At 35.9% G+C, this 14807-nt stretch overlaps 4 protein-coding genes across 4 annotated transcripts; 2 read left to right on the top strand and 2 right to left on the bottom strand.

The window, feature by feature from the left end:
* The first annotated feature begins 46 nt into the window (after window positions 1-46).
* On the top strand, window positions 47-2728 carry LOC110375597 (uncharacterized). Its single transcript, XM_021333764.3, has 4 exons — window positions 47-266; window positions 352-559; window positions 1032-1247; window positions 1531-2728. The coding sequence occupies exons 1-4, from the start codon at window positions 150-152 to the stop codon at window positions 1752-1754; spliced, it is 765 nt and encodes a 254-aa protein (XP_021189439.1). The 5' UTR covers window positions 47-149; the 3' UTR covers window positions 1755-2728.
* A 136-nt stretch (window positions 2729-2864) lies between these two features.
* Window positions 2865-4429, bottom strand: LOC110375606 (rRNA methyltransferase 2, mitochondrial). Its single transcript, XM_021333775.3, has 3 exons — window positions 4126-4429; window positions 3847-4048; window positions 2865-3663 (listed from the first exon to the last, which is right to left on the bottom strand). The coding sequence occupies exons 1-3, from the start codon at window positions 4278-4280 to the stop codon at window positions 3268-3270; spliced, it is 753 nt and encodes a 250-aa protein (XP_021189450.2). The 5' UTR covers window positions 4281-4429; the 3' UTR covers window positions 2865-3267.
* A 138-nt stretch (window positions 4430-4567) lies between these two features.
* Window positions 4568-12459, top strand: LOC110375433 (DNA topoisomerase 3-alpha). Its single transcript, XM_064037978.1, has 15 exons — window positions 4568-4908; window positions 4993-5202; window positions 5440-5692; window positions 5923-6093; window positions 6791-6966; window positions 7038-7320; window positions 7460-7671; window positions 7747-7858; window positions 8254-8483; window positions 8830-8968; window positions 9230-9393; window positions 9780-10257; window positions 10598-10844; window positions 11145-11263; window positions 11854-12459. Exons 1-15 carry the CDS (start codon window positions 4735-4737, stop codon window positions 12024-12026), a joined length of 3141 nt encoding a protein of 1046 aa, XP_063894048.1. The 5' UTR covers window positions 4568-4734; the 3' UTR covers window positions 12027-12459.
* A 160-nt stretch (window positions 12460-12619) lies between these two features.
* Window positions 12620-13399, bottom strand: LOC135119054 (protein chibby homolog 1). Its single transcript, XM_064042489.1, has 2 exons — window positions 13114-13399; window positions 12620-12843 (listed from the first exon to the last, which is right to left on the bottom strand). Exons 1-2 carry the CDS (start codon window positions 13295-13297, stop codon window positions 12629-12631), a joined length of 399 nt encoding a protein of 132 aa, XP_063898559.1. The 5' UTR covers window positions 13298-13399; the 3' UTR covers window positions 12620-12628.
* Between the last annotated feature and the right edge of the window lie 1408 nt (window positions 13400-14807).

The following is a 14807-nucleotide window of genomic DNA, read 5'->3' as shown; positions in this document are numbered from 1 at the left end:
AAATTCATGCGCATTACGCACAAGTCACAAAAAATAATCAATAGAACACAACATGCGCGCCGCAGTCGCTATGTAGTTTCTGACTTGGGCTATGTCCAAACAATGTTTGTAATTCGTACTGGCAATGCTTTAGCTGTACAATAACACAAATGTTTGATAGAACTAAGCAATGTAATTTGTCACACAAAATGATGATTCGCCTAAACAATTTTTTGTACGTTTTCAATTTACGCCAAGGGACAATTCTTATTGCCGTCCATCAAATTGTAAGTATGGAAATTGTTTCATTGCTTTGTGATGGGGGGTGATTAAAAATTCATGAAAAGTGAGAATGTGAATTTTGTTTTGCAGGCACTTTCTTCTTTCATATTAATAATATTGCTAGTTGGTATATCCCATGTCGGGGAGATGCTGTCAATGTTGCACAACGATATGGAAGATGATGCCGATAGACGCGGGCTATATGAAATGGCCTACGGAGACCACAGCTACCATAACGGAGAAGTGATAACCACTAACAACCAGCGTAGATTCGCTAAAGCACGGCATCTAGCATCAGGTATCTACTTAATTGTTTCGTAACTTTAAAGTACTTGCGCAAGTTTTCTCCGAGTCTCTATTCACTCAAAATAATAGATTTTCCGGTGCCTATTTATAACAATGTGGAAGGAAAACGACAGTGTGGAAGGAAAAAACGCAGTTTAAATTTAATGTGGAACATTAAAATCTAAATCACGATTAGATTTTCAGGAAAACTGAGCTGTAGAGACTGCAATCGAACCTAGGATTGGAACCTAAAGTTTTGATTAATTATATGTTCCGACAGCCTCTAATATTAGCTAAAACTAGAGGTAATGTGGTAACAAGTTTACAAAAGATACTTAGAGCTTTTCGATGTCCGCTCATCATATTGTTGATACTAGAGCAGCAAACTAAAATAGGAGCTCATAGTTAAGATAATAAGTACCTACCTAAGTCAAAACAACTACGTACATATAGTTCTAATTACTTAAGTTTACTTTTAATTTCAGTGACAGTAATATTTCTGTACACAAGCACGATGCTGACATCGATCTACTTGATGTGTTGTATCTCGTTGCTGCACGGTGCCGTCAAATACAAGCGCGAGTACGTACTGCCGTGGATCATGGCGGCATGCATTGGAGTAGTTCTGCTCATTGTGGCAATCGTGGTCGGAGACGGCTATCCTTGCGTCGTCAACCTCTTTGGAGGACACAATCTTTATCGTAAGTATGCATTACATATTTCTTTTAACTCGCTCCTAAGCGGCATCTATTTACGGTAGTAGGTATCCTATTTTATCGGCCGATTATTGACGTAGAATATACATTGAGAAGTAGATAGGTATTATGTGAGATTGATTGAGACGTTAGATGCAAAAAGCTATAGAATGGTACCTAGTACCTAAGTGCATCAATTCCTTATGTATTCATAAGGACCAACATATGATAGACTTTGAGATGATAGAGAGATTTGAACCTATACCTAATTGTCTTTTATTATTTTCAGATTTCGGCTGCGCGCTTTTCGTGCTAACGTTTATCTACGCTATTTGTGCTGTGAGCAGTTTTGCCTTGGAGACGGGCAGCGGTCGCTGTGCCCGCACGCTCCGCGCCGCCAGCGACGAGAGGGGCGAACGCCTGCTTCTGCTCGACCACGTCGCTCACTCCAGCCTTCTGTCCGCCGCACAACTCAACAAACTCAACAGTGGAACTCGAACGCAGTTCGTCTAGAACCTTCGCTACATTATCCTTATGGCTGCTACTTATACTTACCTAGATCATAGACGCACCACGCTAATTGAAATTGCAAAGATACCAACGTCACATTATTTTGTATAACTGTTAATTTGATATGTTGTTTACATGTTAGAGTAGTTTATAAAGTTTTAAGTGTTTTCTATTCTAATGTTGGGTTACCATTGTATTTGGTGTGTTATATAGTTATGTGCTAACGCCGACTAGGTGGGATTCTGTATGACATGTGATCTCTTTTGTGATTTTAATGTCTTGTTTCTACATAATAATAACATTAGTTGTGTTCATGCACAAATTAATAAATGTTAGCATGAGAAACACCAGCTGCAACCTTTGTTCAGCTTGCTTTTCATGTTTACGTAAATAATATGAATATATTTTCCTTATATTAAAAAAAAAAGTAAGGAAATAAGATTTTATGATCGATTAAAGATCCATTTTACGTCCGAAAAATCATCAAGTGCATAAAATAAGGCTGTGATTTAAAAAGCGCAACTCTAGTGGTATTTAGAGACGAGTCTAATAAGATTCATTAGAGCTAATTAAACTAGGCAAAGTTTACTTATGTATTTTAAAACTTAGCCGTTTAATGATAGTCTAGTCTTAGTGCGCTTTTAGATCTCAGCCTTTGGAATCAGTTCACACTAAGGCGGCGGAGGAAGCTGGCTTGAAAGGAATTTTCGAGCAACTCATGTTTTTGAGATTTAGTAATCATGTAATGTGATGTATCCTGCAACTAGACCAGAAGTTCCTCTTTGGTGTGAATTGATTCTTTGTGTTAAGTGTTACTGCATTGCATTTAACTCATTGTGATATTATAATATGTATTGATATTTTGTTATAAATGTGAAATTTTAATTACAAATTATTATTAAAACTTGTTGGTACAAAAATCAGAGTTTACGACTTGCAAATTGAAAGCCTCTTTGATTTTAGTTCATTGACAATATGTAACATGTCAATTTTAAAATTGTTTTAAAAACCAATTTAAGTAACTGTAGTAATCTAACAGCCGTAACTTGAGCATGACTCTATTAAAATGCTTCATAATATATGCTATTGTATAAAAAATAAAGAAAACATTAATCTTTTAATAAACAAGTTTTTTTTTATTCCTCAGTTAACCATAATATCATAGGTACAATAACATAGTTTATAATGATCTTTTAAATCTTATGACAATAGTTTTGAGTTATCTAAATGACAATAATTAACTACATTATGATTCGATAAGACTACACTTGACTCTTATAAAGTAAAATCTATGACAATAATTATGTGGAAGACTCGTTTCTTGCTACACTTACAACATAGTATGGCATTATTTACAAATTATGCTGTTTTCTTAATGAATACATAACAGTAAATACTGCTTCAAGTCACAACAACACTATAATCTCAAGCCCATTATCCTGCACCTTTTAAAATCCTTATCATTCTTCAAATATTATGCTTATTGTTTACATTTGCAGAGCAAAGTGTCGTTATTTTACTCCCCCCATCTGCCATTCCTTAATGGTTGCTGTATACCTTTAAAACCTCTTGCGAGTATAAACTTTTCTGAGGACTCAGACCTGCTTGCTTGTGGCTTCATGATCTTAATTTGTTTGTAAAATTTCTCTAAATCCATGAGTAATATGGGAACTTCTTTGCCATCCCATACTTTGAATAGCAAGCTCCCTTCAACTTTGCTGACTAGGGCTGCAAACCTTATGGCCATGTAACAAAGACCAATTATTCTGTCTTTGTCAAGCTCCTTGACACCAGTAGCACTGGGGGCCATGTCTGATAGAACCAGGTCCACTTTTGTGCCATCGAGTGCTGCTATGACTTTATCATGAGCATCTATAGTAGAAAAGTCCATGTTGCTCATTATTGATGCTCCCTGTAAAAGAAAAAAATCTTACATAAGTGAAACACAAAATAACAAGAGGGTTTACAATTGTGCAATATACCTATATTTAGCGTAAAAATGTTTTATTTTTATTAAAAATACAACAGTTCAGAAGACTGTTGGCAACTAAACTGCTTACAAAAAAGTGTTTTCGAAAAACAAATCAATAAGTACCTCTATGGGGAATATTTGTAGTTTATCAATGGCCAACACTCTCCCTTTAGGTTTATTTGGCTCTGCACCATCAGAGTTAGTTTTCTGAACTGCAACTTGCGTCCATGACCCTGGCGAAGCACCAAGGTCAATGACTGTTAGACCTGGAGTTAAGATGTTTGCTTTCTCGTTCATTTCTAGTAATTTGAAGGCACTCCGACATCTGAAAATCAATGAAACGTTATAAAGTGCAGTGCCAATCTAACACACAATCAATGTTTAAACGAGCCAAATAATCACCTGTAATTATATATTTTTGCCTTTTCAACATATGGATCAGCTTTTTGGCGACTCAACCACTGTTGAGAACTCTTAAATCTTTTGAGGCAGTTTACAAGAAAACACATCTTTGTGTAGGTTAAGGGCTTCTGCGCAAATGAATGCGACAGCACCATTGTCTTTAATTTATAATAAAGGTTTCTTCTAACCGCAAATAGAGATAACCTATTTATAAACTTGTCATTTTACTGCATTATTTGAAAGTTTTGAAAACAACAAAATACAAAGGATGAACATGGACAAATTCATTACTTGACAATGACATTCGTGACATAAATGGAAATGAAATTATTTATTTACAGATTAAAAATGTCTAAATGAGAATGAAGAAAAGGAGCAAAAAAACATGTTGTGCACATAATTTTCTGTGGCTAATCATCATCAGCTGTCAGCAGTTGTCATTTCAAATGTCAATTGTATCGGAATGGCGGGATGATTTGTTTATTTACTATTGAAAGATTGTTAAACGTTATTTAGAAGCAAATAATATGATAAAGTATTAAAAATTTCAAACTACCAGTAAATGCAGTAACAGTTTTAAAGTACTGTAAAATGATAAACCTGTGAAATATGATTTGTTTATTTCGTACTAGACTTAACCTTAAAAAGATATTTGTTGTTAAAAACTACATTAGAACAGTAAGTTGTAGCAATATCGTAAGTATGAAGTATTTAAATGTCGCCGAGAAGAACGATGCTGCTAAAAATATTGCGCAACACCTGTCTCGAGGTACTTCACGAAGAGTAAGTAATTGTGGACAGTTTCCGGCTTTCTGTTAGTGATACCCATGTATGTCATACAATGAAAAATACTGCGTTTCATTGCAGCGTGAAGGATTTTCACAATACAATAAAATATATGAGTTCGAGGCCGATGTAATGGGACAAAAATGCCAGATGGTTATGACCTCAGTGTCCGGTCATCTGCTGGCACTAGAATTTGTTGGTGCTTATAAACACTGGCAGTCTTGTAGCCCTTTAGCGCTTTTCGACGCACCCGTCTTCAAATACTGCCCTGAGAACTATGAAAAAATTAAGGTAATAAACATGGTATTTTCGAGCAGATCCTAAAGTCTGTCATATCCTTAATTCTCAAGATTTTAACACTTAAATTATGTTACATTACTGTTATGAAAATCCAGCATTTTTATTAGTGAATAAACTTGTTGTTAATGTTTGATATGCAATTGATAAATTCGAACTGTAAACCATACGTAATGAATAAGAATCATGAAATAAAACTTCATTCTCTACTTTCCAATATGTTTTTTACAGAAAACATTAGAAAGAGAAGTAAGGGGTTGTGCTGGTTTAATCATCTGGACAGATTGTGACAGAGAGGGTGAAAACATTGGTTTTGAAATCATTGAGGTTTGCACAGCAGTGAAGAGCAATCTCAGAATATTCAGAGCTAAGTTCTCCGAGATTACTGGTGTGTCTGTGTGGAGAGCTCTGCAGAACTTAGAACAACCAAACAAGAATATTAGTGATGCTGTTGATGTTAGACAGGAGCTGGATTTGAGGATAGGTAGATAATTAAGTTTGTGTATAAAACATATTGAAGACCTTATATTTATATGGGGTGAATATGAAATAAAGCCTACAATGGCTAAAATATCACTTTGATTAAACATGTGATATATAATACCTACTGTCTTAAATCCTATTAATTCAAGATAAGCCATAACATTTTTATTGTAGCCTCTAAATAATACAGTTGTCCTTTTATTTAATAAAATTTGTATGATTGATTTACAGGGGCAGCATTCACTAGATTTCAGACATTACGCTTACAAAAAGTATTTCCTAGGAAGCTAGCAGAAAGTTTAGTGAGCTATGGTTCCTGCCAGTTTCCAACACTAGGCTTTGTTGTTGAGAGGTATAGAGCTGTTGAAAACTTTGTTTCTGAACCTTTTTGGAAGTTAAGAGGTGAGAAAATGCTGCAATTATTTTGAATCTCTTTTAGATAAAAAAAAAATATACAATGTGTCCCGGGGATAAGTGACCGCCCGAAATTTTTTGAATATTTGTACAAAATTAAGGATAATTTCATTTATATTTTTGAAAAAAATCATTAAAAAATTTTTATTGTCAGGCCTGTTAATAACAGGCTTTGCTCTTTTTTTTTCAAATTTCAACTGACTGTATTTTTGCATTTGTTTGAAATAGCAGCAAACATTGATGTGAGCTATTGTAGGAAATATCATGTAGTTTATTAATAAATTAAAAGAAAGTGATATTATCGGGGCATTTATTGGACTTATTTTGAAAAAACTGAAAAAAGGCGTTATTTTCTTTGAATTTTTATTTTCTTTTTTTTCTAATAAATGTTTTATTACATTTTTGTTATGTTTGATAATTTTAATTGATAAACTATGATGTCGGCTAGTCAATAAAGAAAAAAGAATTTAAAAAGATGTAAAAACTTAGGAAATATCTTAAAAAAACTGCAGCACGTCACAGTATTTACTAAAAATCATTAAAAAAAAACCAAAGGCGGTAAGTCCCAAATATAAAGGAAATTATCCTTAATTTTGTACAAATATTCAAAAAATTTCGGGCGGTCACTTATCCCCGGGACACATTGTATAACTGGCTATAATGTCTTTATTTTATTGGATTCCAGTAAATCATACAATGAATAATCTAAGTGTGGATTTTGCATGGGAAAGAGTTCGACTTTTTGACAAAAATGCATGCCAGGTTTTCCATGATATTTGTCTAGAAAACCCACAAGCAAAAGTTTGTGATGTCAAGACAAAACCTAAGTCCAAATGGAGACCTTTGCCTTTAGACACAGTGGTGAGTAAAAAGTTTATAAGTCAAGTTGCTGACCTTTATGGAATGCAAAATAAATGGCCATACTTTTTCAGGAACTAGAAAAACTTGCTTCAAGAAAACTTAAAATTAATGCAAAGGAAACTATGAGGTTGGCTGAAAAATTGTACACGCAAGGTTTTATCAGTTATCCACGTACTGAAACGAATGAGTTTCCTAAAGAGATGAATTTGGCACAACTAGTGGGGCAACAAACTGGTGACCCCAATTGGGGGGCGTTTGCACAGAATATTCTAGATAGTGGGGGTCCGACGCCAAGGCAAGGCAACAAGAGTGATAAAGCTCATCCACCGATACATCCCACTAAATATTCAAACAGTAAGAATACATTACATTTTTTATGACGATTTTGAAAGATTAAATATTTTTAATTATTCATTAATTTTAAGATGTGCATATTTCTATTCTCAAATTACATTGAGTTTCTTGTCATTCATGTAGCTAAATATTTAAACAGGTTTATCGGGCAATGAAGCGCGGCTATACGAATTCATAGTGCGGTCTTTCCTCGCGTGCTGCTCCAAGGACGCTCAAGGGTCAGAAACTACAGTCTCAATAGAAGTAGCCAATGAAAAGTTCAGTGCAAGCGGTCTTATGATCTTAGCGAGAAATTATCTAGAAGTCTACCCTTACGACAAATGGTCGTCAAAGGAAATTCACGTTTATGAAGTTGGTATTAAAGTCCATTATTGCATAAAATCGAAATTTAGCGAAAATGAAATTAAAAGGTTTGTCTTCTTTCAGAATGGACAAACATTTAATCCAACGAGTATTGATATGTTGGATGGCAACACTTCACCACCAAATCTGTTAACTGAAGCTGATCTTATTGCTCTAATGGAAAAACATGGAATCGGTAAGATCTTCTACATACACCTATGTTTAGTGTCTACACAAAAAAAGTGTGTTTTGCAGGATAAAATTTTTTATGCATTTGTTTCTTGCCAAAACTTATCATTCACCTAAAGGGGCCCCAAAGAAAACGACTGTTTTTTGTTTTTTGTGCCGCTTGGCGTTCGCATCCAGATCACTCACTCAGGACATACCGTAATTGATCCAACTTACAATGCCATAATACTCTAGTCTACAACTTATTTTTTTATTCATCGTATTAGCCACTGCTGAAAACTCTCGAATACCCCCCATGATGGTCAACATATAATAAGCTATATTACTATATGTATAATGCATCCTATATTGCACCTACTGCTACATATAAATCAAATCCAATAAACGAATATATCTCTCCAGGAACGGACGCAACTCACGCTGAACACATAGAGACTATAAAGAACAGATCATATGTAGCTTTAGCCGATGCCATACATTTCGTGCCCGGCCTACTTGGCATGGGTCTAGTAGAAGGCTACGATGCTATGGGCCTCACTATATCTAAACCTCATTTGAGAGCTCAGTTGGAAGCAGATTTGAAGGCAATTAGTGAAGGCAGGAAGCAGCCCCAGCAAGTACTGGCTGAGCAAGTAAGGAGGTTTTACTATAAACGTTATACCATTTTGTACATAAAGATTTTATCACATACAGTATATGCTTTATACTAACAAATGACGCAAGGTTGAATCCGTATCCCGAGAGAACTACTTCCCGCTAGATATTAAGTAGCCTTGCTGTTATGCTGATGAATAAACTATATTATTGCCAAGTTTCGTCAAAATCTATTGAGTAGTTTTTGCGTGAAAGTCGGTGAAAGAGTAACAAACATTGCAAGCATATGTAGATACAATGTCATAAACTTTCGTGTTTTTAAATTAAAAATGAATGTAAACACCCCCAGACTTTAACGGCGCATAAAAAGGAGTTTTTTTACAGGTAGCAAAATATAAGGAAGTATATCAGACTGTAGCTCAGGAAGCGAATAAAATCGATGCAGCTCTCGCTGAAAGGTTTAGTGAGCAGCCCACTGAGTATGTACCTTCGGCTGAGAATTTACCCGTCAGTATGCCTTCAGGTAACACGATCTTCACTAACTAATAAATCTTCGAAACACAGACAAATGTCGACTTTATACATAGAGACTAAATAAAGTCTAAATTTTAATTAGCTTTTGCCAGCTCTTTCATTCGCTTTCTGAGGAAACCACTTTCGGCGCCGGTATAAAAAGTAGCCTCTATGTCATTCTGGTGTATATAGCTACGTTACTGCCAAGTTCATGAAAATCCGTTCAGCAATTATAAAATTACTGTGGTACATTATTTAATTATTTTTTCAGCTCTAAAATGCCCTAAATGTGGTACAGACATGGTTGTGCGACAGAAAAAGAACAATGTAGAAGATTTGTACATCAGTTGTCTTTCATACCCGAATTGTAAGAACGCGGTCTGGTTGCCGTCTCTAGTCAAATCCGTACAAGTATTGCCTGAAACTTGTAATGTTGTAAGTACATATAATTAATTTAGTTTATCGAGAAAAAAATGACGAGTGGAGGTGTCATAATGGAATGTCTCCTAAGAAAGCAGTGTCTCCAAAATGGGAGTGTTCGGGGGATGCGGAATATTGCGGAACATTACCATCTCCGTCCTTATACGCCTTCTTTAGAACTCGCCATTTTTTGTAAAACCAAAATTTGTAAAACCTCGTTGACAGATGGCTCTAATAAACCGAACGCCTCGTTGGTAACGGATCTTTTTGATCGTATTGATTTGACTTAGCCTGCCTACTACCTACCTGCCCTATGGCATCTCCGCTCATCTTTCCTTACTCCGTGCTTTAGTTCTTCATAATGGTATATATCTAATTAAACCTCTTTTGTGTCTTCACAGTGTGGTCCAAATTATCAAATGCTGAAATTTGAATGGAAAAACAATCAAATAAGTCATTTATTTCCCCCACCGTACACTGGCTGTATCGGTGGTTGCGATTCACGGTTCCTCGAAATGCTCAGTATAAACCCTTCGAGTGTCAGGCCTGGGGTCAGCAGACCTCAAGCACCTAGTAACACAATACAACAGAATGTTAATACAAATAGGACAAACACAAATAATAGAACGAATAGTAATAACAATAGCCCGGTTAACACAATTCCCGTCGCACCAGCGAGACAAAATGTACAGAGGAATAACACAGCGCCGCCAAGGCAATTTGTACCGCCACCTACTGCAAATAGAGCTCAAAATACAATGAACAATCAGCCACGGATGCCGGTCCCAAGGAGTGGGGATGGTGACGATAATAATGTACTCTGTGGTTGTAATAAACCAGCGATTTTGTTGACTGTGAGGAAACAAACTGCGAACCATGGTAAGTTGTGGAAAATCAGAATCTTTTATCTTGAGGATTTTTTGATCATAAATGTTGTTTGTGGAAAAAATTAGGTCGATATCGTCATCACATCATCGACCTATTTTACATTAGCCTACTGTTGGGTCCTCCTAAGTTGCATCATGTATCCCAGTAGGTACATAATAGTTTTGACTCATCCTACCAATATCTTAATTACAAAAAAATTAAACCGACTTTAGTACTAATAGGCACTATGCTGAAAACCGCATCAAAGTCAGTTCAGCCAAACGTGAGATAATCACGCACAAACATACATACATGCAGGTGAAATTGAGAATCTTCTTTTTTCAAATTCCAGGTAAACAATTCTACAAATGCCAAGTGGGCAGAGAAAACGGAGGTTGCGACTTCTTCCTTTGGGCTCCGGAAAATGGCACCACAGTTCAGAACCCTTACGATACTCCTCCCACCAGTTCTTGGGGTACTGATGACCAGAGCAGTAGTAGTAATACTACTAGGGGTTGGGGCATAACGCCTAGTAATTCTAGGGTTAGTGCTGATGGCGGTGAAACTGTGATGTGCAATTGTGGACAGCCTTGTAAACAGTGAGTATGATTCTCGTTAAACTTTTTGTCGTCACGTAACACCGTATATAGGGGATAGTAGGGAGTAGTGGAACGCGATGAGCCACATGCACGAACTTGTGTTCGGAATTTAATTGTCGCCCGCCATTTATTTTTGCGAAAACTGCGTGAAAATAATTGACCGAAATCCACGTAGTAAATAAGGTCTTAGTTTTTGTTCGAGTCATTTTATAACCTTAAAAAGTATTTAGTACTTACATTCTTCTTAAGCTACATTATGTACTCCGTCAATCTTTTAGTAACTAACTACTTTTATTTCAGAATAACGGTGCAAAAAGACGGGCCGAATAAAGGTCGTCCTTTCTATTGCTGCGTAAAGGACATGAATTCAAGATGTAATTTCTTTCAATGGGCTGACAGTGCACCTACCGCAGTTACAGGTAACGACTTTTTTCAAATCTCACTTTCTAGATAACTTGTCCCCTACAAAGTCTGACCTTATTCCGCCCCGGCTTAATTCCATTTGTAAATGTGGTCACGATACTTTTACGATTTGAATAGTACCTTGTTATTTGCCTCTATCGATTCTTCTTCTTTTTTTTTATTATTATTTTTGTTATGCATAGTTTGGTTTAGTTTAATTTAAGTTATTTTTAATTTGAACATTGTGCGCACCTGTAATTAACATATTTACGCAGGACTTATTACAATTGTAAACTTATATTATGTGAAAGTATTTGTAAATAAATAAATACTCTATTTTGTAACAAACGTATTTTGATCTCCGTAAACAACATAAAGTTCGACTTAAACGAGAGAGCTCATCTTAATCCATTTCAGTAGGCACTTATAATTAAATGTAAACAGTCTTGATAGGACCTTTTACGCATACACATATTAAACATATTATGGTTACGAAATGTCTCAAATCAACTGTAGGCCGTTATCTCGCTCGATACCCATATACAAAATGCCCATGATGCAGAGAAAACCACGTTTTACAAAGCCATTGCATTTTTAATCCTTGTAGATTGGGGCAGCAGTAGTACCAGCAGCAACAGCAATCGCGGCCGAGGGCGTGGTCGGGGAGGAGGGGGTGCGGGTCGCGGTGGAGGCGGCGCGGGGAGAGGAGGTGGCCAGCGCCTGTGTGGCAACTGTCGACAGCCCGGACATACTAGGGGTCGATGCCCTAATACCGAATAGGTGACTCCCAACTGGTCAGTGTTACGTTTCAGTAACAAAAGCCTAGTCGATCAATGAAATTGTGCAATTTTGCTGTCTAATGTTGCATAACATAATATGTAAGTAATGTTGAGCAATTTTTAGGGACTTATGTTGCATAATTGTAATATTGCGCAATTTATTTCATCGTCTAGGCTGCGTCCAAGTAAATAGTTAGTCATTATAATTGGTTTTAAGCTGCCACTATGATATTATTATAATATAATATACATTGTATCTTATTTGTACAGTAACTTTAGTTGGGGGTGAAATAAACTCCTCTTATCTGTATTATTCCTGAAGAAATGCTGCTTATAGAATATTTAATAGTCAGGTTGTTTGTGAAAAAGCTGTTCATATGTATATTGTGTTGTGATGATTTTATTTTTATAAGGAAAGTGTTAAACATATTACTATTTAAGTAAAATTATTTAAGTTTTAACTTTGTTATTTTATTTTTATAACTCTTTTGACTTAATTCAACACAAAGGCAATTATAGAAAGTCTACCACAAGTTTATTTGATAAAAACGTTTATTTTATTTACATCAAACAAATGTTAATAGCTATTCGTTTTAATACTAACTACCATTTCTTTTTACTACTCTTCTGCTTCAAATTGCCTAAACTCTGTGCTCTCTGCAACTCAGCTTGTTGTTCCGCCTCTACAGTCTTATCAGTCATCATGTCGAGTAATATTTCGAACTTTAATCTTAACATATTATTTTCTTCTTCTAATCTCTCTAACTCATTCTTGAGGCGAATGTTCTCTTTGTGGGCGGCTCCAGCTTTGCCAGAAGCTGTAACATGGTTATAACTTATAAGGTTTTTATGTGTTAAGTGAACCTAAGGGAGTGAGTGATGGTGTATGTAAAAGTATACACTTTTACAATAATGTATAATATGGATATTCATATTTGGGGGCGCAAACAGCAAATGTTCGCACAATCAGGAACTTTATACGAATAATCCCTTAGGAGCCACATAATGAAAATAATAAACTTTGGTGTTTTTGTTTTCCTATGTTTCTTCTGTTGATTTTATTATCACGGGTTTATATCAACATTTACCTGGAATCCACTGTCCATCTTCAAAAGATATTTCAAAGTCTCCTAACTTTAATTTCAACTGGCCGACATCAAGCGATAATTCCTTTGATGCATAATCGCTGCCTAACTCCTTTTTGAGCACAGAAGTATCCTGTTTTCTCACCGGAATAGTTTTTGGTGAGAATTTATTACTGAACAGTGGCATTTTCTTTCACATTGAAATCTAACTTAGCCTGTCATAACATAAACGGTTGCCTAGCAACGCAAACACAAACAAACTTTTTGGCATTGATTAAAGCTGGAACCATATCTATTTAACCACAGATTACCTACTATTACAAGCTAATTATTACGTGTCGACATCCTACGTGCACCCTGCACATAACCAACACGCCTGTCGTATGTATGTAGGTAGCAATTTCAAATACCGATGCGAATAATCTCATTTATAATCAACTAGCTTTCCGCCCGCGGCTTCGCCCGCGTGGAATTCGGTTATATTGCGGTTACATATACCAATTAGTGAGGTGATCTTCACACTGCCCCGCATCACGCTGCATCTTGCGTGTCGACGCACCTACGCGCGTTCCTGCGGGAGAGCAGATCTGCATCATCGTGCGGGTTTTTAAATTCACGCACGGCGGTTTCCATTTTCAAATATACACGTCACGCCCATTCAAAATCACGCGCGGCACTGCGGGATTCAGTGTGCCATACCTTGCGTTTCGCCCGCACCTACGCGCGGGGGTGCGTGTTTCTCCGCATGTATGTGCGTGATCCGTATGAAGTGTGCGTTCGCGCAGCGGAATGTTGTTGAATTTAAAGATTTTAATTATGCAAATAATTAGTGTAAGACATCCTATAATTGTGTATGGTAAATAAAAAATTGTGTATGCAGCCATTGTGGAGAAATTCACCAAAAACAGATTCCGCTGGGCGAACGTTGGCGAACGTTGTCCTGGCGGAACTTTTTTTAATCCATAGACTTTAGAAGAAAAGAGATCTCTCCGAAAATTTGTGTGTATTTGTGTATAATTGATTATGTATGAATGAAATCAGTGCATGCATAAACTTCGGAGAAATTCAAGTTTCCGCTCCGCGAACGTTTGGCCATTAGCTAGTTTTCATATAAAGCGCTTACATAGGGAGCTGTAGATTTTTACATACGTTGTTTTGAATTTGTTTATATTTGTTTAAAAAACAGATTTAGAAAAAGTCGTAGGGTTTAAAAGGTAAAAATATAAACGTAAAATACACTTATTAGGTCTTAGTTCTTAAAGTATCCAGTTTGGGGTCTAGATTTTCACGTTTACACAAACCTTGTAAGTGTCTCCAACATGTTGCCAAGTATCAATGATGTTCCGTTAGTAATTAAAAAGTTATAGGATATTTTACCATGAACAGATCACTGTTTACAAAGCAGTCGAATATCACTACAAAAAAGCGGCCGTTCCATATGTCTAAGCAACGTTCTTAACTTGGAAGGTTAGTATATTTATTAATATGGTACAATTGCGTACACAAGCGTTAGGAAAAAATAAAACAATTGCATATCTTGAATGAAAAATATTTTTTTAATAATAATGCCACTATCTGCGACATTTTCGTTAAAAAACGTAACGTTTATTAACGTTATTTTTAATCACGTAGTCAAGTAATTTATGTAAGTAATAATAATAAAAATATTTTTGTACACGGATATTTAAATCGAGAAG

The sequence above is a fragment of the Helicoverpa armigera genome, chromosome 2 (genome assembly GCF_030705265.1).
Source record: "Helicoverpa armigera isolate CAAS_96S chromosome 2, ASM3070526v1, whole genome shotgun sequence".
In the NCBI taxonomy this organism is placed as follows: Eukaryota; Metazoa; Arthropoda; class Insecta; order Lepidoptera; family Noctuidae; genus Helicoverpa; species Helicoverpa armigera.
Note: the sequence above shows the minus strand (reverse complement) of the source record. Positions and strands in the feature narration are given on the sequence as shown.

Coding starts and splice junctions, on each gene's coding strand:
- LOC135119054 (XM_064042489.1), bottom strand. CDS start 13,297: ATGCCACTGTTCAGTAATAAATTCTCACCAAAAACTATTCCGGTGAGA. Junction 12,844..13,113: donor AGATGGACAGTGGATTCCAG/GTAAATGTTGAT, acceptor ACCATGTTACAG/CTTCTGGCAAAGCTGGAGCC.
- LOC110375606 (XM_021333775.3), bottom strand. CDS start 4,280: ATGGTGCTGTCGCATTCATTTGCGCAGAAGCCCTTAACCTACACAAAG. Junction 4,049..4,125: donor GCAAAAATATATAATTACAG/GTGATTATTTGG, acceptor ATTGATTTTCAG/ATGTCGGAGTGCCTTCAAAT. Junction 3,664..3,846: donor TACAAATATTCCCCATAGAG/GTACTTATTGAT, acceptor TTTCTTTTACAG/GGAGCATCAATAATGAGCAA.
- LOC110375597 (XM_021333764.3), top strand. CDS start 150: ATGTTTGATAGAACTAAGCAATGTAATTTGTCACACAAAATGATGATT. Junction 560..1,031: donor AGCACGGCATCTAGCATCAG/GTATCTACTTAA, acceptor TTTTAATTTCAG/TGACAGTAATATTTCTGTAC. Junction 1,248..1,530: donor TGGAGGACACAATCTTTATC/GTAAGTATGCAT, acceptor TATTATTTTCAG/ATTTCGGCTGCGCGCTTTTC.
- LOC110375433 (XM_064037978.1), top strand. CDS start 4,735: ATGATTTGTTTATTTCGTACTAGACTTAACCTTAAAAAGATATTTGTT. Junction 8,484..8,829: donor AGCAAGTACTGGCTGAGCAA/GTAAGGAGGTTT, acceptor GTTTTTTTACAG/GTAGCAAAATATAAGGAAGT. Junction 10,258..10,597: donor GAAACAAACTGCGAACCATG/GTAAGTTGTGGA, acceptor TTCAAATTCCAG/GTAAACAATTCTACAAATGC.